Source organism: Ovis canadensis, chromosome 1 (assembly GCF_042477335.2).
Source record: "Ovis canadensis isolate MfBH-ARS-UI-01 breed Bighorn chromosome 1, ARS-UI_OviCan_v2, whole genome shotgun sequence".
In the NCBI taxonomy this organism is placed as follows: Eukaryota; Metazoa; Chordata; class Mammalia; order Artiodactyla; family Bovidae; genus Ovis; species Ovis canadensis.
In genome coordinates, this window is record NC_091245.1 from 266,299,319 (window position 1) to 266,320,914 (window position 21,596).

The window sequence follows — 21,596 nt, forward strand, 5'->3', positions numbered from 1 at the left end:
TACGGCCCGCCCTCCCCGCCTGACCATCGCGGATGGTTTCGCCCACCCAAGCCCGCTCCACACACTTCCCCCGGTCTCTGAGGAAAGAGCGGAGGGGGCGTGACGCTAGCAGGCCACGCCTCCAGCCCCACACTAGTGAGGCGGGGCTTGCGGCCTGAGGGGCGGACCGCTCTTCGCGCCGCGGCCCAGCGGCTGGGGGCGGGTCCCGACTGAGAGGCGGGGGCGGGGCCGGCCACCGCCCGCCCCCGGCTCACTCTCCGCCCCCGGCGCCCAGGCCCCGCCTCCAGCAGCCGCGGCGTAGGGACGGGGCGGGGCCCGGGACCCTCAGGCCCCGCCCTCACTGTGAATATTGATGCGGCGCGCGTCGGCGTCGCCCTCCTCCCATTGAGCGAGGCTGTGTCGCGTGGCCCAGCGTCGGCGTGACGGTTGGACGCGGGCGCGGCACTGCGGGTCCCGATTGCTGCAGCCGCTTGTCAGTGTGATGAAGATTGGCACCCAGGTAAGCTGTCACTCAACTGCTCCGCCGCCGCCGCCGCTCCGCCGCCCCGTCCCTATCAATCACGCCGGCCCGCCGGCGCCGCAGCCGCCGCCCCGCCGCCGCCAGCTGGGTCTCCGCGGGCCGCCGCCGCCCGGGAGGGCCGCGCCGGACCTGCCGCCCGGGGCAGGGGGCGGGGAGGGGGCGCGGGTGGGGGAGGGGAGCAGCGGCCGCGGGGAGGGGCGCTGAGGGCCGGGCCGGCGCGGGGGCGCGCCCCGCTTGTTTTTCGGTGTGGGCTTAGGGACGCGGAAATTTCTGGAAGGCTCCGCCGCCGCCGCCGCGCGGGGCCCGCGGCGAAGCGCGCGCTCCTAACCGTCCCTCTCGGAGCGCGGCGCGCGCCCCTGCGCGGGAGGGGCGGGGGGCGCGGGGGCGCGCGGCGGGGGCGGGGGCCGGGCTGAGGGGGCGCGCGGGGGCGGGGCGGGGAGCGGGCGCGCGCGGGGGCGGGGCCGGCGTCCGGGGCGCGGGGGCGGGGCCGCGCGGGGGCGCGCGGGGCGGGCGTTCGCGAGGCGGCGGCGGGGTGCTCGGCGGCCCTGAGGCGGGGGTGTCGCGCTCCTCGGGCTTCCGGGGTCCCAGAAGCCGGGCGGTGGCCGGCGGGTCCCGGGTTGTTAGGGAGCCCGGGGTGCGCGGTGTCTGGAACGAGTGACACAGGCGTCGCGGGTGGTAAACGGCCGACTAGAACTAGAGGACGGCGGTGTGGGGCCCGGCCCGGCCGCCCGCTGGCTCCCACATTCCTTGAGGGAGAGGTCGTCAGTCACCTCAGGAGAGGCAGGGAAAGAGGAGTCTGCTTTATTTCAGCGCAGAGGCTGTTGGGACGCGGCGTCGTTAGTGGTTCAGAGGCTGGGCCCGTTAGGCTTTCCTTTGTGATGCACGACTCCTGAATCCGTCTTAGTGCGTGCTGCCCGGGTCGGAGTCCCGGGGTGAGGGCGGAAGGCGGATGCTGGGGAGGGGGAGGGGAATACCTGTACTGACGCGAATGTGCATTCGGTAACTTTGATCGCAGACCTGCACCATCCAGGGTAGATTTGCCGTTTGTAAGGAGGTTGTGATTAACAATTTTGATCCTAAGACTTAGTTTTCAGTAGAAGCTGCTGGTAGGGATACTTCCCGCTTTATGCTAAATGAAACCCTCAGCTTTTGTTGGATATACTTGTATGATTTCTCCTGACATATTAAGAAAGGGCTTATGTACTTGTGTTTTCTGAATACTGTGTGGAAAAATCGAAGTGAAATGTGAAAATTCTGCCAGTACAGTTGCTGGTGATGCTCTCAAATCTAGGTGTACGTGGGTTTGGAAGGTGGCCCACTGACTGCAATTTGCCTTTGTCGGTTTTTTCCTTCACTTTCCCAGCGTGGAGAGAGTCGTGCGTTTCGTTCAGCACGGTTGTGGAATAGAGTTGTAGAACACAGGGCTTTCCAAAGGACCCTTCCTACTTCAGAGATTTACAAGTGGGGATTACAGTTGGTGAAATATCGTATGAGGCAGGACTGGAAAGGTGAACATCCCATGCTGATGATCTAAGTGCAGACACTAATGATACTGGGTGTTAATGCTGTCCTGTAGGGCACAGATATTTACATGTCTGTTTCAGTGTGTTGTAACTTTAGGAAAGTACCACTTAGGATCAGTGAAAGGTACTGGGGGAATAGTAACATTCTAGCGTAACTCTCTCTTTTGTTGCAAACTAATTGAAACTGTTCAGAACACTTTGAAACCTCTAGAGTGATGCAAATCATGCGCCCCAGGGGGCCTTTCCTGCCCTCCCCAGACCTCTGGTCTCCTCCTCTTGGCACAAACGTTTTTAAAAAAATAAAATAGGATCAGGAAGAGAACCTATTATACTGAAATACAGTTATCAAATACAGTTTGATAATAATAATAACCTGTTACACTGAAATACAGTTATCGGAGAAGGCAATGGCACCCCACTCCAGTACTCTTGCCGGGAAAATCCCATGGATGAAGGAGCCTTGTAGGCTGCAGTCCATGGGGTCGCTAAGAGTCGCACACGACTAAGCGACTTCACTTTCACTTTTCACTTTCATGCATTGGAGAAGGAAATGGCAACCCACTCCAGTGTTCTTGCCTGGAGAATCCCAGGGACAGGGGAGCCTGGTGGGCTGCCGTCTGTGGGGTCGCATAGAGTCGGACACGACTGAAGTGACTTAGCAGTAGCAACAGTTATCAAAAATATTGAACTAAACTTGTAATGAATTTCCTTACCTGCTTTTATTAGCTCATGTAGTAACAGATGGAACACCAGATCTAATTCTTTTTGAGTATTGATGAGTATAAGTGACACTTTGAGATTTTTGTACAGTGCTAATGTTTTGTGAAAATATTTGTAGTTTCTGTTAGTGAAGAAGTCACAGGTGCTGTGCAAATTCCAGGATTTTGCGATTACCTGTGGAATTGAATGAGTGCTAAATTTCAGCCAGACGTTATAAAGATGTGATTTTTTTTCTCATTCAGGTTCACAGAGACCAAGTTAAGAGCCTCTGCACTAGCAGTGGATTTGCTGTCAGCGCATCCCTTCCTAGGAATGCTAGGTGATTTCTTCCTCATAATGCTGGTGATGAGGGCAAGGGTGATGAGGAAGTAGGAACAGCACAGCTCAGGGAACCCAGAGCTGAACTGTCTGGGGTCATAGCAGGGTGAGTCACTGGAGTAACTGTCTGACACCAGTAGTGATGACTCACACGTGGGATAGGTTACAGTTCTGTCTTGTACAAGTTGTTTAGGAAAGTGGAGTATAGCGTTGAAAGGGTTCAGTTGAGAAATTGTTGGAATCAACATTCAGGGACTGGGAGGCAGAGGCATTTGGTTGGAAAGACCTGGCTGTAGAGACTGTCAGATAAGGCCCCTCTGGCCATATTGCCCACCTGGCCAGCGAATGGTCAGGGTACCTGGCTGCTGGGTGCCCTCGGCTGGCAGCTGTCCTTGTCTTGGTGTGTCAGCCTCACTGGTCTACTCACTGTTTCTGGGAGGTTTGCACACTGTGCCAGTTGCTGGCCCAGCCAACTTTTTGTCTGGCAAGGTGGTTTCAGACTCTGGATGTGGAAGCTCTATGGGTCTGAGGTCACTTCTGGGGACCTGCGGAGGGGACAGAGTAGCTGCTTCATTCCACCTCAGCTTCCTTGGGTGAAAGTCCTCCAGCTCTTCTAGAATCTTGAAAAGCGCTGATCAGTCAGGTTTTGGGACCGAGGGCCTGTGCATTGGTGAACGTTGTTAGTTCCCATTGTCTTTAGCCTTCTCTCCAGTGTTAGGATGCACTTGTCCGGACAGGTCCAGCCAATAGACCCCCAGCCCTCCCTTCCCTTCAGGCAGGCACACTGCCTGCCCAGTGTGGGGTCATGTACTCCTGTCTGGGGATTATTCTACTCAGGGCGACCCTGCCATGCCACAGGTGTCTGTCATTTGGCGCAGCCTCTGGCCTTGTCAGGGAGAGGCCACGGGGCACGTGGTGGGAAATGCCTCTGGTGTTCCTGTCTTTAACGTCTGGCTGCCGTACTCAGGCCCCCGGGCGGCAGGCAACAGGCTTACTTCACCGGCAGGTCACGCAGGAATAAGGGAGAAAGGAACCTAGTGGAGTCCAACGACCCAGGTAGTGCTGGGCCTGGGGGCGGATGGAGTTGCAACTTGGAGCATGGCGGGATCTGGCTGCCACCCCTGCCTTGACATTCCGGGCTTGCTCTTCCCTTGTTGATCTCAACCGTCTGCTGCTTCTGCACACTCTCTGCTCCTCAGCTCTGCCCGCCTTATCCTCTTCTGCTCTCCTCACACACCCTGCCCACCCCAGAGACAGGGTGACAATTGTCTCGCCCTCCACCATGTCCCTCAGGTGCCCCAAGGAGGGGTGGGCTTTTGCCAGCTCACAGCCACTCCCTTTCCACAGGGCCTGCAGTGGGGTGGGTCACTTGGAAGGGACTGTAGGTGGTAGGAATTGTGATTGCAGTTTCCTCAACAGTCTCATTGGATTTGCAGAAAGTACCTTCATGAGAGCTTGGCAAGCCCTCAGTGTATGCCATACTATAGCTGAAACATTTTATCAAGGTTTTTAAATTTTTTTTTTTGCTTTAAAAAATCAAATTTAATTTTACATTATTATAAATTCAGTTATGTGTTGATGCCAAGTATCTTTTTAAAAATAAGATCACAGTTTATTGTTGCATAAATGAAACACCCCTGTGATCCTCTGGGGCAGGGGTTCAAAGCTGGGCCCCTGTTGACTTTTGGGGCTGGGTACTTCTTGTCCTATGTATTGTAGGATTTTAGCAGATGCCAGCGGGACCCCCACCAACAAGTGTAATGACCAAAAATGTCTTCAGATAGTGCCATGCATTTGCTGGGGGACAAAAATTCCCCCTGGTTGAGAAGTAATGCCCTGGAACAGCATTTTCCAAACCACCTTGTGTGGAACCCGACTTTAATGGGATAGGCATAAGTTTTTACATATTCATCAGCTATTTTGAGTTGTATTTTTAGTCAGTGTTATGTGTATTTTCATGTATTTGTGTAATTGACATGTTTCTCATTTTCAGCATTTATCTGCGGTCTTACTACGGTTCTGTGATTCTGGTTTCGCGTGTGTGTGGCTGTCCCTGCTGGTGTAGATGGAGCCTTTCAAGCATGTGGGTCTTGTTGTTTCCTGTGTTTATTTGATCATCCTCTGGCCTGCCAAGCTGAGCCCCAGCCGGATCAGGGCAGGGATGAGGCTGCCAGGCCCATGTCCACAGTGCTCTTTCCCTGAGCTCAGACAGTGCCCTCAGGAGAAAGATGGTACCATGACATAACCCTTGCCTTAAAGGGTTGGGTTCCTATTGAACCTAAAAGATACTCATTGACCATTAACAGCAAGTATATCATGAAAGTTTCAAATGTCCATTTTTAATGATGAGAGTGGTAGTCATGGTTTTAAACACAAAGCTGTGATGTGAGTTTAAATTCTACCAGCTGTGATAGGCCTTTCAGCTCAGAATTTACTGAAAGGGATTGGGAAACCATTAAACACCTTTGTTGTTGGAATTTTGCTGTGTCTCTCGTGAACTTATGTGGTTGGCTTTTTTGGGCTCGATTTTGTTTTGACAAGATTTAACATCTGTGATTTTACTTGAATATTATATTAAACTTCAAGTGGTGCCTCTCAAAACCTTGCTCGAAAAATAAAGTGATCTCTTGACAAACATTTCTCCTCAGAATGAGTTCTTGACTGACCATCTCGCTGGAGAGGGACGTGAAGGCGGATGGAAGGGGAGGGAGGAGGGGGCGCCTGGTGGGGTCAGGGTTGAGGGGGTGGTGGGGGCAGGCGGCTGGTTCTCTAGCCAGTCACAGCCCTTCCCATACAAGAATGAAGACTGATGGCGCTGTAGTGACATACAGCTACTATCCTCCAGGGGTGTTGGAAAAGGTCTCTTATTTTGAATATGGAATTTTGACAGTTTTCTTGGGGTTCTTAACAGCTCTCTCAGCTTTATGAATGCACTGGTTTGGTTTAGAGAAGGATCATCAATTCCGCACCCCCCGCCCTTGGTCTAAAGGGGTAGTTTGTACTGTCTCTCCATCCTCTTCCGGCTTCATTACCAGCTCTTACAGCCACTAAAACTGAAATGACCCCAGAATTTCCTGCATTTCTGTGTGGATGGAATTGATCCTGCTCATAGAGCAGCTTCTGAGAGTGGCTGAGGACCCTCCCTGCTGGGAAACCTGAGCCTCTGCTAGGTGGGCCTGGCAACCGGGAAGGGAGGGAGCTGCCGGACACCTCAGCATGTGTGTGGACTAAATGAAAAATGCAAGAGACTGCATCACTGAGGCTGAGTTAGAGCACGTTGTAGCTGGGGTTATAGTATAATGTGTCTCTTGGGACAGCTAAACTCGAGGCCAGGGGTTGGTAAGCGACAGGCCTGTTTGCCGCGTCCCACTGTGGCTCATTTTGTACAGTCCTGGAACCATCCATGGTATACTGCAGAGGAAAAAGAAGACGTAATAGAGGCTGTGTGTGGCCCGCAAAACCACACACAGTTACCAGCGGGCCCTCTTCAGGAAGAATGCTGGCTGACTCAGTGCTCCCCTGAAACCAGTAGGTCTGGATCTAGATGGATCAAACAGTATAACTGTTGGGGAAATAATAAAAGGGGAAGGGAGGGTATTTTCTCTCACTGGACTCACTGGGCTCTTAACCTTGTGATGACCAGTATGTAGTGTGATGGGTGTCAACACAGAGCCTATGTAAATTGCTCTTAACTCTTGATTAGAATCTAAAGGGATCCATGGGAATAAATGCTGGAAGCCTAAATCTAGAAACCTCTGTTCCAGTGGGGTTCCCAATGCCTCCTTGCTCTTTGATTTTTCTCTGTCATCAGAGCACCAAAAATCCCTGCTGTCCAATAGAGTCAGTGTAGAGTGTGAAATTCTCTCTCATGGGTGCCCCGCCTTGCCAGGAAGCCCCTGTTCTGAGACCCCAGGTGCCAGAGGGCTCTACATCGCCAGCTCTGGGGTTCCTGGCTGGAGAGCAGGCCAGCTAAGCTCCTGAGTGCCTGGAAACCAGGCTGGGGAAAGGACCGGAGCCTCATTCACGGCCTCTTTTTTTCTTTCTAGAATCTTTTTTTCCCCTTGATCTTCAAATCTCTTTGGGTGATTCTTATGTGAAAGGAATGAAAACAGGAGATGGAGTAATTCTCAACTCTTTTTGAGTACTTTTCTGAGATTTGCTTTCTTATGGACCCTTTTGACTTGATAATTTAATTTTTTTATTTTTTGGCCATGCTTAGTTCCCAGACCAGAGATCAAACCCCAGGCCCCTGCAGTGGAAGTTCGGAGTCTTAACCACTGGACCACCAGGGAGGTCCCCTGGCGGGGACCTAGTGTTTCTTTAACTTGCCTGAGGACATGCTTTACCTATGGTTTATTTAGATGTTTATTTCTTTTTTTTTTTTAAGCTTATTTATTTGGTTGCATTGGGTCTTAGTTGTAGCATGGGGGATCTTTGTTGCACGGACTCTCTGGTTGAGGAACAGGGCTTAAGTTGCTTCAGGGCATGTGGGTTATTAGTTCCCTGACCAGTGATTGGACCTGCATCCCCTGCATTGCAAGGCAGATTCTTTCTTAACCACTGGACCACCTGGGAAGTCCCTGTTTCTCAGTTTCAATGTTAATGTTAGTCCAGTATATCCTGGGACTTTCTTGGTGGCTCAGATGGTAAAGAATCTGCCTGCAGTGCAGGAGACCCAGGTTGGATCCCTGGGTTGGGAACATCCCTGGAGAAGGGAATGGCTACCCATTCCAGTATTCTTGCTTGGAGAATTCTGTGTACAGAGGAGCCTGCTGGGCTACAGTCCATGGGGTTGCAAAGAGTCAGACACAGCTGAGTGACTTTCACTTTCTAGTATATCCCAAGACTATAACCTGTAACTATTTTAAACTTTAAAAATCTCTCCATCTTTATGTATGTTATTTTTCCTGTGTTTTTTTTTTTTTTTAAGATTTTTTATGTGAATTCCAAGTGGAGAATTCAACTGTTGAGTTTGATACATGGAGTGAAATAACATATTATGGAATATTCCCAGTATTTCTGCCATCAAAACGTAAAGGAATGCTTTTTAATGTAATTTTCTCATAAATAATATTGAAGGTGATGATTATAGTGCAGACAAAACATTTAAATATTTTCTCCTTTTAGCTAGAATGTCATTAAAATAATCTGAATTCTTGTCTAGACAAGTGAGAATAACCCACTGTTCAAAACTAGTTACTGTAAGATACTTTGCTAAGTTTGACTTGGTCCCCCATTAGAAGGAGGCAATGTTGTTAGCTCTGTGTTGCTGAACAAATAGAATATCAAATATACATGTGCATGGGCATAAATGACAGGTTACATACATGTCATTCATGAGAATGAAGCATTATAGTCAGGTAAACCCCAGATTATAAGTGTGACCTTTAAATGCCCTGAAATTCATTTTAAAGGTTTAAAAAAAAAAATTCTGAAATATAGACACATTTGCCTTCCCAGATTGCTGTGTGCTCACTGCCAGCGCTGAGTCCCTGCTGCTAAGGAGCACAGATTCAAGTGTGGAATGATAACGCAGGTTGACATTTCGTCGAAGGAGCGAGGCTTGTTCTGGAAGCAGATTGGGGTGCAGGTGTCAGTGCTGAGGTGGTGTGAGGTAACCAGTAGGAGACTGGAGGCAGAATATGTGACTCCCAGGTACCTGAGGGGAGAGTGGAGCAAGGAAGAGTTTCGTCATCTCAACAAAAAGGAATTCAGAAAAAAGAGGAGAATGAGGAGGTTTGCATGGTGTGTTAAAAAGCAAATGATGTAAGATGGCATGAACAAGCCCAGAGACACCGAATAATGTAAAAGGGTTAGCTCTCCTAAATGATAAAACTCCAGATTTAGTCGAAAAATGAAATCTAGCTGATGCGGTTTGTAAGCGACCTGAACAAGCGACCTTGTTTTATCTAAAGCTAAAATAAGAAGGTGGGAAACAAGGGATAGAAAACTGTTGTCAGTCCTACAGAAAGAAAGGTTTAGCAATACCAGTGTCGACTGAACTCAAGGCAAAAGCATGAGAAGAGCAGCTCTATCCTAAGCTAATGTATCAGTAATGTAGCAATGTATCAAAATGTAGAAAAATCAGAAGGTTGATCCAAGGGGGAGAAGTTGACAGGGGGGTCCTCAGCAAGCCACAGACCAGGTTAGACCAGAGAGAAGAGAAGGTGTGGAGGGGCTTCTTGACTCAGGGCTACTGGCACCGGTGCCATGTGGTTCTCTGTGGGCGCTGTCCCGGGCAGTGTAGCGGGGTGAGCAGCATCCCCAGCCTCTACCCACTGTGATAGACAGAATGTTAACTGAAGTTGCTAAACGTCTGGGGGCAAGAATCGCCCCCAGTAGAGAACCACTGATAGAAAGGATTTAAAGGCTAGAACTGATGATGTACAGAAACTTGTGCCCAACAAACCTAAAGTATAGATTCTCAGTTACACAGAACATTGAACAAAAACCAGCCACATATTAGGCCACAAAGAAAAATCCCAAGTTTTGAAAAGTTAATTCTATAAACCAGATTTTCAGACCACAGTGCAACCTAGACAGAACCTAAGAGTGAAAGGACAGCTAAAAATATCCACCTGAAAATGCTAGGACCCCCTTCTTTATAATGCTGGTTAAAGAGGAGATCAGTGTTCATTCTGTAAATGAAAGACAGAAGACTACTGAACGCTACTCATGGGATGAGGCGAGCCAGCTCTCAGGAGGAACAAAGGGAGTAGACCTAACTGTTTACTAGAGAACAAGGAAAATAAATGACTTCAGCTTTCAACTCAAGAAACCAGGAAAATAAAGTTAAGGCAAATCTGTTTTTGCTTTTTGCAAATCTGATTATGAGGAAATGAGAACATAGTATTTTAAAAGGGATGTGGCTAAAAATTTTACAAAGAATAACATGCATTACAATTTGATGGTGGTAAATTTGAAGTGAAGTCGCTCAGTCGTGTCCCGACTCTGCGACCCCATGGACTGTAGCCTACCAGGTTCCTCTATCCATGGGATTTTCCAGGCAAGAGTACTGGAGTGGGTTGCCATTTCCTTCTCCAGAGCAGATGATAAAAAGACCAAGTAGCTGATGTGAGTGGTTTATAAAGAAGGCATAAAGGACCAGAATTGACCTTGGAGGTAGAAAACTTGCACAGACCAGCAAGTTTAGATGAGATGGAGAAGGTGGTCAAGATTTATCTCTGGGGACTTCCCAGGCGGTCCAGTGGTTAAGAATCTGCCTGCCAGTGCAGGGGACTCAGGATCGTCCCTGGTCTGGGAAGGTCCCAAATGTGGCAAAACAGCTGAGCCCGTGCGCCATAGCTGCTAAGTCTGCACCCTAGAGCCTGTGCTCTGCAACAAGAGACGCCACTTCAAGAAGCAGCCTGCACACCACAACTGGAAAGGCGCCGCTGCTCGCCACGACTAGAGGAAGTGCACACATAGCAACAAAGAGCCAGCCAGTGCGTCAATAAAATTTAAATAAATAAAAAGTGTTTTTTTTTTGTTTTAAAGAGGCACTGGGGTGAATTACAGCAAACTTTCATGAAACAGATAATTCCTGTGTTAAATGGAGCAACCATTCACTAAACAGTTGTTGTGCACCTGCTGTGTACCAGACATTGTGATGGCGGTGGGGCACGTTGTTGTTTAGTCGCTCAGTCGTGTCTGGCTCTTTGTGATCCCCTGGACTGTAGCCCACGAGGCTCCGCTGTCCATGGGATTTCCCAAGCAAGAATACTGGAGTGGGTTGCCATTTCCTCCTCCAGGGGGTCCTCCCAACTCAGGGATTGAAACCCACATCTCTGGCATTGGCAGGCAAATTCTTTACTGCCCAGGAGCCATCTGGGAAGCCCCAGGGTCTTTGTGGCCCAGTGTTTTAACTTAGATGCTCACAGGCAGTGTCAAGAGTCCTTCGTGTGCTGTTAACACACTTTGGCTCCAGTATGTATTTCCTATAGGTGTTGATGAGCAGGGAGGAAGAGTCCCTTTCCTCTTCAGGAATGTGTGGTGGCATATTCTGAAAATGTATGACTGCATGCCTTGACTGCTGCTGGGAGATGCCACTTGGAGCCAGGTTGGCACTTTCTTTAGACTCACTAGTGTGTGCAGAGTTACGTTTGTGCAGCACTGAACATCACATGACTGAAGGTTGTGCTGTGTACCTTCTTCATCCATTCTCTTAGCGTTTCCCATTTTGAATGACACAGTAATTCATAGATTGAATTGATGAAATTAGTATTTGTAGGCATCAAAGTTGTCAGATTGTCAAATACTCTCTTGATTTCCTTGGGAGTTCTATAGTCATCTTAGAAACAGTTGCTCTGACATAGATAGACTGCCAGTTATCTTGCCAGCAAAACGGTTTATTCAGGATCAACACAGAACTGCAATTTCAGGTCTGCAACCACCTGGAGCCTGGGCAAGTCCCTGGCTGGCCAGGAGAGGAGAACTCTTTTTAAAAGAAGGGGAGGTTGGGAGAGCGGGAGTTAACAGAGTCCACTGGAGGAATCCAGGGTTCATCTAGTGGCTTCGCGTTGCTGGGTTGGGACACTGCCCCGTTGGCTGAGCTCCGGGAAGTGGGGAAAAGAGTCTGTCCATTTCTTGTCTGGCTGTCCCTCCTGTCAGGTTATGAGAGTACCACTGCTGGCCTCCTGACTCTGTTTCACCGAGGTTTCTGTTTACTAATTTTCACAAAACAAAGTCTATTGTGCTCTCAGAAATAGCATGTAGAGGGAAAGGCCGGGCCTGGCAGCCAGACTCTTTCAGAGGCATTCAGCCTCATGAGCAGGAGGAGGCCAGGCAGGGCTGCAGAGACTAGCAAGTGTCCTGGTCCCTACTGGTGCGGGCACAGGATGACCCGTTCATTCTGCTCCTGGGTCTGTGGCCAGGAGTTTGGAAAGGGTGTGGTGGGAGTGACCTGTCTCTGCCCTACAGGTTGGGGTCCTCAGCTGGGAGGACCAGGAGGCCCGGGAGTGGCTTGATGTCTGAGGGCTGGGGTCTTGGGGAGGGATTTTCTCAAACTGGAAATTTGGTGCTGGCTGTCAGTAGGGGTGTGAGCTGGGCTGTGGAGCTCTGCGTAGACATTCCCTGTGGCCTGCGCTTCCTCATGGAGGGGGAGGTGGGGTTCTGGTTAGTCAGACTTATACTTGACGGGGGTTGGGGGGACGCTCAGGGCTGTAGGATTGAGTGACCCAGTGAGAATGGTGACAGCTGCCGCAGGCCTGGTTTCACTCAGCCTCGCTTTGGATGCTGTCTCATGCATGGTTCCCAGTGAGTCACTAGGGTCGGGTTTAAGAGGCGAGGACAAAGACTCTCTTCTAGGGAGGAAGGCATGTCAGAGTTTGGGGATGTGTTCTAAAGTGCTTGTAGGGGTCTGGACACAGGTAGACCCTGGGTAGGTGCTGCCTGCCTTGTCTTCCCTCCCCCCCTCACCGAGCCCATTGTGGCGCTGGCGGTACAGTGAAGACGCTCCCTCCTGGGACCAGGGCTCAGTGTGTCTCTGCGTTGTGTGGGTTACGTAAACAGGAGGGCGACCCAGAGCTCTGACCTTGTGGGGCTTCTGCGCTGCTAGCCCAGGTCCCCTAGAGTCCACCTGCCCGAGGCTGAGTGGGAGCACGTGGCTGACCACCACAGTGCCTGTGGGGAGCAGCGCCAGAACCCCGGGTTCACTCGCACTTTGCAGGCACTGATTGAATTCAGAGAGGTTTTCGTAAACACATCAAGATTCCAAAGCGTTTTGCATCTTCGGTGCTTTTCCTTCCAGCCCTGGCAGGTCTGAGGTCTCATTCCTGCTGTTCCGCTGGCCCATTTACCTGTTCTTGTGCCATTAGCACTTCTTTGTTGTTACTGTGGCCTTGCAGGATAGCTTGACATTTTTTTAGTTTCTCAAAAGAAGAAAAAAACAGGAATGTTGATTGGGATTTTATCTGCATGTGCTGAGAAAAACCAGTAGACTTTTCATAAACCATTGGAAATGTTGGTAGGTGTGAGGTTAGCCTGCAGACTGGAGGCATTTCTTACCCAGCAGTCCACCAGAAAGTATAGTGACAACGAGATACTTTTGATAGTAGCAAGAAAAATGGTAAAGTGTTTCAGGATTGATTAACCAGGAGTAGAGAAGACCTCCACAGAGGAAAACATCAGTTAATAAAGGATGTGGGAGAGAGCCACATGCTCAGGGTGCTCACAGATGTCTCTTCTTCCCATATTAATTCTGGACACTTTCTCAACATGGTTGTGAGGTTGTCTGTTGACAGCAGGGACTGTGTCTGGTTTGCTGCCCCATCCCCAGCATTGAGAACAGAGCTTGGCTCAGGGAAGACTTTCAGTAGGTGACTGTGGGCTGCATCAGGCCCGGCCATGTGTCCAGCAGACTCTGTGCCCTGCCTTTCCTCCTGACAGCACCATGAGCCTATTGCCATGATTAACCTTCATGTCCATGATTGATGGTCAGGACCACTGTGGATTCTACCATTCATTGTCCTGTGGCTGGTGTGTAGGTTTTGTTTCCATTTTTTATTAATGTGGATAAAACACATCATTTCCCTCTGGCTTTCTTGCCATGAGTTTTTTTTTTTTTTTTTAATTGAAGGATAGTTGCTTTTACAGAATTTTGTTGTTTCCTGTCAAACCTCAACATGAATGAGCATAGGTATACATATGATCCCTTCCTCTTTAACCTCCCTCCCATCTCCCTCCCCTCTAGATTGATACAGAGCCCCTGTTTGAGTTTCCTGAGCCATACAGCAAATTCCCGTTGGCTGTCTATTTTGTATATGGTAATGTAAGTTTCCATGTTCCTCTCTCCATTCATCTCCCCCTCTCCGCCCCTCTCCCCATGTCCATAAGTCTATTCTCTGTGTCTGTTTCTCCACTGCTGCCCTGGAAGTAAATTCTTCAGGACCATTTTTCTAGATCCCATATGCCTGTGTTAGAATACAGTATTTATCTTTCTCTTTCTGACTTACTTCACTCTGTATAATAGGCTCTAGGTTCATCCACCTCATTAGAACTGACATTTGTGTTCCTTTGCATGGCTGAGTAATATTCCACTGTGTATATGTACCACAACTTCTTTATCCATTCATCTGTCAATGGATATCTAGGTTGCTTCCATGTTCTAGCTATTGTAAATAGTGCTGCAATGAACAATGGGATACATTTCCATGAGTTTTTAATGCCTGCCCTTTGAAATGAAGTTTAGAGCATAGAAGAGTTTATTTGATGGTATTTTAAAAATCAACATTTATGGACTTCCCCGGTGGCTCAGTGGTAAAGAATCCACCTGCCAATGCAGGAGACACAGATTCAATCCCTGATCCAGGAAGATACCCACATACCTCAGAGCAACTAAGCCATGTGCCGCAACTGCTGGGCCCGTGCTCTAGAACGGCAGCTACTGAAGCCCGAGCACCACAGAGCCCGTGCTCCGAAACAAGAGGAGCCCCGCAGCATGAAGCCTGCTCACCACAGCTGGAGAGTGGCACCCGCTCGCTCCAACTAGAGGGAAGCCTGCACAGCAGCGGAGACACACCATGGCCAATAAACAGAGAAAAGTATTTTTAAAAATAAAAATAATAAAATCAGTGTTTATTGAGGCTACAGGCCTGTTTTTTCCTCTATGCTTTTATGTACAATTTTTATTATTCTCTTTATTAGTTTAGTCATTTTTGATCTTTCACCCATAAGACAGCCTTTGATCAATTCAAGATGATCAGACTGCATGTACCGTTTTCACATGTACCATGCACCCATATACAACTTTAATCTCCTTATGCAGCTTGAAAACCTAGTTTTTAGTAGAGACCTTTTGCATTTTAAGCACCTTAACTATCTGACTAAATCAAAGTTTCTTAAGTAGATGTAGTCACTCAAAAATCACACGTGTGGCAAGTCTCAAGTTACCACACTTTCCAAGCCTTCTGCCAGTAAGTGGCTTCCATGGGATGAGGAACTTGATTTTGTTTACCGCTGTGCCCTTGGGACCTAGAATAGTCCCTGGCAGTCAGTAAACTTGCATAAGGGAAGAAATGTTTGCAATCTTAGTAAACTTCTCATACCTTTTCCCTAAAAAAGAAATGTGTAAATTCAGTAACTCAGTTACACCTTTCAAACTGGAATCAAAGCTGATGTCTAAGATTAAGTTGCCAAGTTTTCTTAAATACTGCAAACAACTTAAGTGCCAAATACACAGATTATTCTGTGAAGCTAAACACAATAATATCAAAATCTAAGTCTCCCTGAGGGCTTAGAGACACCACTGAGGCCATAGGGAGGTCATCTCAGGCGTGTCGAGGTTGTCATCTGGGGGGTATCACATGGGCTGGGATGTGGGGAGCTGGGGTGCTGCCAAGCCGGGCCTGCTTTGACCCACACGCTGCATCTCTTCTTCAGGTCCGTGTGGACTGAGCCAGCTCAGACCTTCCCATCTGCTCTGAGCAGGAAGGTCTGTCCACCTGGGACTCGGCCAGTCTGTCTGCCTCCGGTTCTTTCCTGATTTGTCAGTTGTCCTGGACTAGAATGCTCAGAAACGTTAAAATGCTTGTTAGATTTGGCTCACATTTCATATGTTTGTCTGCCTTCAAGGTCACAACACTAATGCTGTCTTAGCTGACTTCGAGAAGATTGTAACCTTTTTTTGATGTGTGACCATAGCGGGCTACAGTCTGTAGTGTTGCAAAGAGTCGGACATGACTGAAGTGATTTAGTATGCATACCTATGGTCGGGGCTTCTCTGGTGGCTCAGTGGTAAAGAATCTGCCCGCCGATACAGGAGACATGGGTTCAGTCCCTGGTGCAGGAAGATCCCCTGGAGAAGGAAATGGCAGCCCATCCAGTATTCTTACTGGGAAATCTCATGGACAGAAGAGCCTAGTGGGCTACAGTCCATGGGGTCACAAAGAGTCGGTCATGAATTAGTGATTGAGCATGCCCTTCAAATACATATGGTCAAATTGCTTTCTGACAAATTGCTGTCACGATTTGTGGGACCTGGGACTCCTTCAGTGTGGCAGGTTTCACTTCATTTTTGCTAGCAAAGTGGCACACCACTCTTTTAGATTTAATAATTGCCAGCCGAAAAAGGATGTATTGTTTTAAATTTTGTACTTTTAAAATTACTTTTAAGATTTCTGTACATGAAGTTTGGAAAGCTGTGTTTTCTTCATTTGTATTAGTCTGGCTGGACTCTTGAAAGGGTATCAAAGTGACAGTTTCCATTAATGTGTCCTTTTTTAACTGGATGGAATTTGTAAAATAAAATAAACAAAGCCCATGTCTTATTGCCCTTGAACACCAGGGTGTTGTATGTCTGTTGGGCTGGTGGTTCTCCATCTTGTATGTTGGAGCCTCAGTTCAGTTCAGTCGCTCAGTTGTGTCCGACTCTTTGTGACCCCATGAACCGCAGCCCACCAGGCCTCCCTGTCCATCACCAACTCCCAGAGTCTACCCAAACTCATGTCCATTGAGTTGGTGATGCCATCCAACCATCTCATCCTCTGTCGTCCCCTTCTCCTCCTGCCCTCAATCTTTCCCAGGATCAGGGTCTTTTCAAATGAGTTGGAGCCTCACATGACAGTAAGTAGTGAGGACACTCGGAAGAAAGGGGACCTGTGTGCACTGTTGGTAGGAATATAGATTGGTGCAGCCACAGTGGAGAACCGTATGGAGGTTCCTTAGAAAACTGAAAATAGAGCTCCCGTGTGATCCCGCAATCCCACTCCTGGCATGTATCTGAAGAAAACGAAAACACTGATTCAGATGTTCATAGCAACACTATTTACAGTAGCAAAGATGTGGGAGCAGTCTAAGCGCCCATCAGCAGAGTAGGTAAAGAAGAAGTGGTACATGTATACAGTGGAATATGACTCAGCCATGAAAAATGGAAACTTGCCTTTTGAGACAATATGGGTGGACATGGGGGATATTATGCTTAGTGAAATAAGAGGCAAATTCTGCATGGTTCCCTTATATGTGGAATCTAAGAAATAAACTAGTGACTATAACAAAAGAGAAGCACATTCACAGATACAGAGATCAAACTAGTAGTTACCAGCAGGGAGAGGGGAAAGGCAAATAGAGGTAGGGGATTAAGAGATACAAACTACTAGGTATAAAATGGACAAGATAGGGTCTTCCTTATCTTCGCTAAGACTGCACTCCCAATGCAGGGAGCCCAAGTTTGATCCCTGGCCTGGGAACAAGATCCCACATGCTGCCACTACTAAAGATCCCGAATCCTGCAACTGAGGCCTGGCACAGCCAAATAAGCAGTAGATAAATATTTTTTTAAAAATAAAGTAAGATTCAAGGATATATTGCACAGCACAGGGAATATAGCCAGTATTTTTAAGTAACTATAAATGGAGTATAATCTTTTCCAAAAAGAAGTGAAGGCACTGTTGTTTGAGTTTGAACATAAGAGAAACTTACTTTTCTGTGCAATAGGGCAGGGTCTGTCTGTGATCTGGGAGGGCCTGTAGCAGCTTGGCAGAGGCCTTGACCGGAGCAGACCCTTCCTCCCATGCCCAAGCAACTCTGCCCGGGTGAACCCCGTGGATTCCGCTGCCCGCCCGCAGGTGCCAGTCCGTGTTACTGCCCAGGTGGAGGATTGTTCTGCCGCTGCTGTCACAGTGCCGCGGGCTGGCCTGGACCTGGACTGCCCTTTCGCGCGGACAGCGCCATCTGCTGGCTGCTCTTCTGGCTTCCTGGGTGTCCTGCGGCAGTGTCGGTTACCTTGGCACTCTTTCCTCCTATCTTTTTTTTTTTTAATTTATTTATTTTAATTGGAGGCTAATTACAATATTGTGGTGGTTTTCGCCATACATTGACATGAATCAGCCATGGATGTACATGTGTTCCCCATCCTGAACCCCCCTCCCACCTCCCTCCCCATCCCATCCCTTAGGGTCATCCCAGTACACCAGCACTGAGCACCCTGTCTCATGCATCGAACCTGGACTGGCGATCTGTTTCACATATGGTAATATACATGTTTCAATGCTATTCTCTCAGATCATCCCACCCTCGCCTTCTCCCACAGTCCAAAGACTGTTCTATACATCTGTGTCTTTCCCCCATCTTATACTCAATGAAATATTAGTCACATGGAGTTGCTTTCCCCCCACCCCCTCCCCCACTTCTTCCAGTTTCTTCCATTGTAGACTGAATGTATTTGCAAAACTTTTGACACAAATTTCAAAATTCTCCTTTAGAATAGTTGTACCCAGTTAGGTCCCATATTGAAGGTTTAACCAGATTTGGTAGTGAGAAGGACTACACGTCTATATATTCTGTTGATAAAATTTTGGCTTGTCTGCAGTATTCACTGTGGGCATTCTGAAAGCCCCCGAAGTTGGAAGAGTGGAAGCGTGACCCCCACGACCTGGATCGGGCAGCAGTGGGCTTGGCTGCTGTGTGTTCCACCCTGCTGGTGGGTCCTCGAAAGAGACCTTGGAGAATTGGCTTCCAGCCGAGGCTGACGTGGCTGTGGCCTTGGTCGTCTGCCTGGAACTCTCTAGGGCCTCTGCTGTGTTTCGTCTGGGTCCGCTGTAGGGACCGTGGCAGACCTGCCTGGAAGCTGCTGTCAGAGGACACCAGTCAGTGAGTGGCTCAGGCCCTCCCGGCTCCGTCCCTCCCGACCAGCTGGCTGCAGGGGTCCTTGGCTTGTTGCGGTGTCACTCCAGGCTCTGCCTCCAGTTCACAGGGGTTCACCTGGCTGCCCCCTAGAGCCTCTCCACTCCCCCCTTTCCAGGACACTCTCTCTCTACCCCTAACATGATGACATCTGTGAAGATCCTGTGTCTAAGTAAGGCTCCGTGTGCAGGCCCGGGCTAGGACATGGACCCTCCTGGAGGACACATCGGGCCTCTGCACGTGTTGGCCGCGCCATGATGGGTGCCGGGCTTGTCCCTGTGGCCCAGCCTCGCTTGTTCAGGTTCCCTGTGGATGCTGAGAAGCGTCTCGAGCCTGCAACGTCCTGTCTCTTGCTTTCTCCCCCCAGGCCATAGAACCTGTTCCCCACTGTTGGCTCCACCTCTGGACATGCGGCTCTGCTTGGCCGGTTGCTCAGGTGAGGACCGTCAACTCTCTTGACCCTTCCCACGTGCAGCCAGACCCTCTGCACAGCCTGTGCTTCTGAGGCTCTTGTCCACACGCCCCCGCCCTCCTTGGCGCCACAGTCATTCAGTCCGCCCTGCACACCATCAGAGGGCCTGTCCTGAGCTGAAGCCTCTGCCTTCCTGCTCACACCTTCCCAGGACTTTCTGCCCCCCAGGAAGACCACCATGTTTACCTGGACCATGAGCCGGTGTGGCCTGCTCTTTCCCCCCCATGCCGCCCCTTCCCTGCCGTCCCTCTGCACACAGCACCACTGTCCTACTGCCTGTGGGTGGCGGGCAGCTGCCCCCGTCATCCTCTGTCCCCACCTAGTTTCCTCATCTCAGGTACCTGAGTGTGCACTGACAGGTGGATGGCAGTGTCCACCTCTGTGCTGCCTGTGGCTGTAAGCTGATGCCTGGCGCCATCTCTCCAAGCCCTCCTGTGTCCTTCCTGCCTAAGACTGGCCTGGCAGGCTCAGTGTCACATGGCCCTGGGGCCCGCCAGCTGCACGCTCGCCCTCTGTCATGTTCCCCTGCCCATGTCTCCCGTGTGCTGCCTGGTGTCCCTCCTGTTTGTGGTCCTGGGAAAGCCCCAGGGCCCAGGACAGTGTCCTGCACATGTAGACTTTACTAGGTATTGCTCAGTGAGTGAGGAAGAGACCCAAATGCCTGCAAACGAGCTGACACACCCGGCCAGGCAGGCACTAATGTGTGATTACCAGGCAGGTGTGGAGTGCTGCGTAGTGTTTGTCTTAGACCGTAGTGAAGGGTGCTTTTTACTTTCTGTGTGGAAATAACATATTTTAAAAGGTATATGGGCGCTATGGAGTAAGCAGACAGCAATGCTCTGACTTAGTGACTGATGCTTCTCTGTTTTTGTTTTCCCAGACACCATTTGCGTTTGACTCAAGACGATCTGATGTTTTATAAGGAATTCATTCACCATGATGGCGACACAGACACTGAGCATAGACAGCTATCCAGATGGGCAACAAGTGAGCGCTGCACCCTGCCCCACACCCTGAGCAGCCCACCCACCTGGCGCTGGAGCACCCGCAGCGCCTGTGCGTTCACACACGCCTCCCTGCTGGAGCACCCGCAGCGCCTGTGCGTTCACACACAGCTCCCTGCTGGGGCACCCGCAGCGCCTGCCTGTGTGTTTGCACATGCCTCTCTGCTGGAGCACCCATAGCGCCTGTGCGTTCACACACGGCTCCCTGCTGGGGCACCCGCAGCGCCTGCCTGTGCGTTCACACACGGCTCCGTGCTGGGGCACCCGCAGCGCCTGCCTGTGCGTTCACACACGCCTCCCTGCTGGAGCACCCGCAGCGCCTGTGCGTTCACACACGGCTCCCTGCTGGAGCACCAGCAGCGCCTGCCTGTGTGTTTGCACATGCCTCCCTGCTGGAGCACCCACAGCGCCTGTGCGTTCACACACGGCTCCCTCCTGGAGCACCCGCAGCGCCTGCCTGTGCGTTCACACACGGCTCCCTGCTGGAGCACCAGCAGCGCCTGCCTGTGTGTTTGCACATGCCTCCCTGCTGGAGCACCCGCAGCGCCTGCCTGTGTGTTCACACACGGCTCCCTCCTGGAGCACCCACAGCGCCTGCCTGTGCGTTCACACACGCCTCCCTGCTGGAGCACCAGCAGTTCTTGTGCGTTCACACACGCCTCCCTGCTGGGGCACCCGCAGCGCCTGTGCATTCACACATGCCTCCCTGCGGATGCAGGGTCACTGTTATATGCTCGATGCATTTATTACATCTTGGTGCTCCGAAGGATTAGCTGTAGAATTGTTCAAGTTGTTTCCTAAATAACACCAAGATTCAGTAATTTTGAGTCCCCTAAATCAGAGTTTCTTGGGAATTTACCTTTTTAATGTTAGTGTTAGTAAATGTCGGTTTTACAGAAAAGCTGGTTGTGGTGATGATTGCAGATTCTCGTGTTGCCCGCTTGCTGGTCTGAGTGGAGCCGGACCATCTGCTCTGTTTCTGTCCGTGGATGTGGGCGGTGGAGGGGACTCATCTGATGACACGTGGGGTTCTGTCTGTACTTTTCCTATCCCTGCAGGAGGCGGTCACGATACCCAGCTCCCTGCTTGAGGGTGTAGGGAGCGCCCAAGCCTGGGGCACCTCACCCACCTGTCACTCCCCACTTGGTGAGATTTGGAGGCTGTGCCCCTCCCTTTCCAAGTTAGGTCTTTCTTTGATGGACAGTTTTATGCCATTCCTGGAATGTTTCCCATTGCAGCAATTTTGTTTTTGTTGACTTTTCAAATTAAGTGTTTCTACTTCTCAGAGATAGGGAATTCTGTTCCAGGCTGCTCTCTTTACCGGAAGTCCTCTGCTATTTCCAAGTGATTTTGTTTCTCAGAGGCACATCTAATGGCGTCCCTGTGGCGACTTCTTGCGGGCTCTGTGCCCTGGGGACCCT

At 50.0% G+C, this 21,596-nt stretch overlaps 1 protein-coding gene across 9 annotated transcripts in view; it reads left to right on the top strand.

Annotated features, from left to right (window-relative positions):
• Nucleotides 1-211: 211 nt before the first annotated feature.
• PKNOX1 (PBX/knotted 1 homeobox 1) overlaps nucleotides 212-21,596 on the top strand; it is a 45,267-nt gene continuing 23,882 nt past the window's right edge. Inside the window, exons 1-5 of one of the 9 annotated variants that reach the window (XM_069581869.1) lie at nucleotides 12,209-13,557; nucleotides 13,772-13,849; nucleotides 17,972-18,046; nucleotides 19,067-19,135; nucleotides 20,052-20,158. In XM_069581869.1, coding sequence (XP_069437970.1) covers nucleotides 20,108-20,158 — 51 coding nt within the window. In that variant the 5' untranslated portion in view covers nucleotides 12,209-13,557; nucleotides 13,772-13,849; nucleotides 17,972-18,046; nucleotides 19,067-19,135; nucleotides 20,052-20,107. Of the gene's footprint in view, nucleotides 500-12,208; nucleotides 13,558-13,770; nucleotides 13,850-17,971; nucleotides 18,047-18,385; nucleotides 18,667-19,066; nucleotides 19,136-20,051; nucleotides 20,159-21,596 lie in introns of those variants that run through there. The other 8 variants (XM_069581815.1, XM_069581825.1, XM_069581861.1 and 5 more) reach the window with 8 other exon arrangements.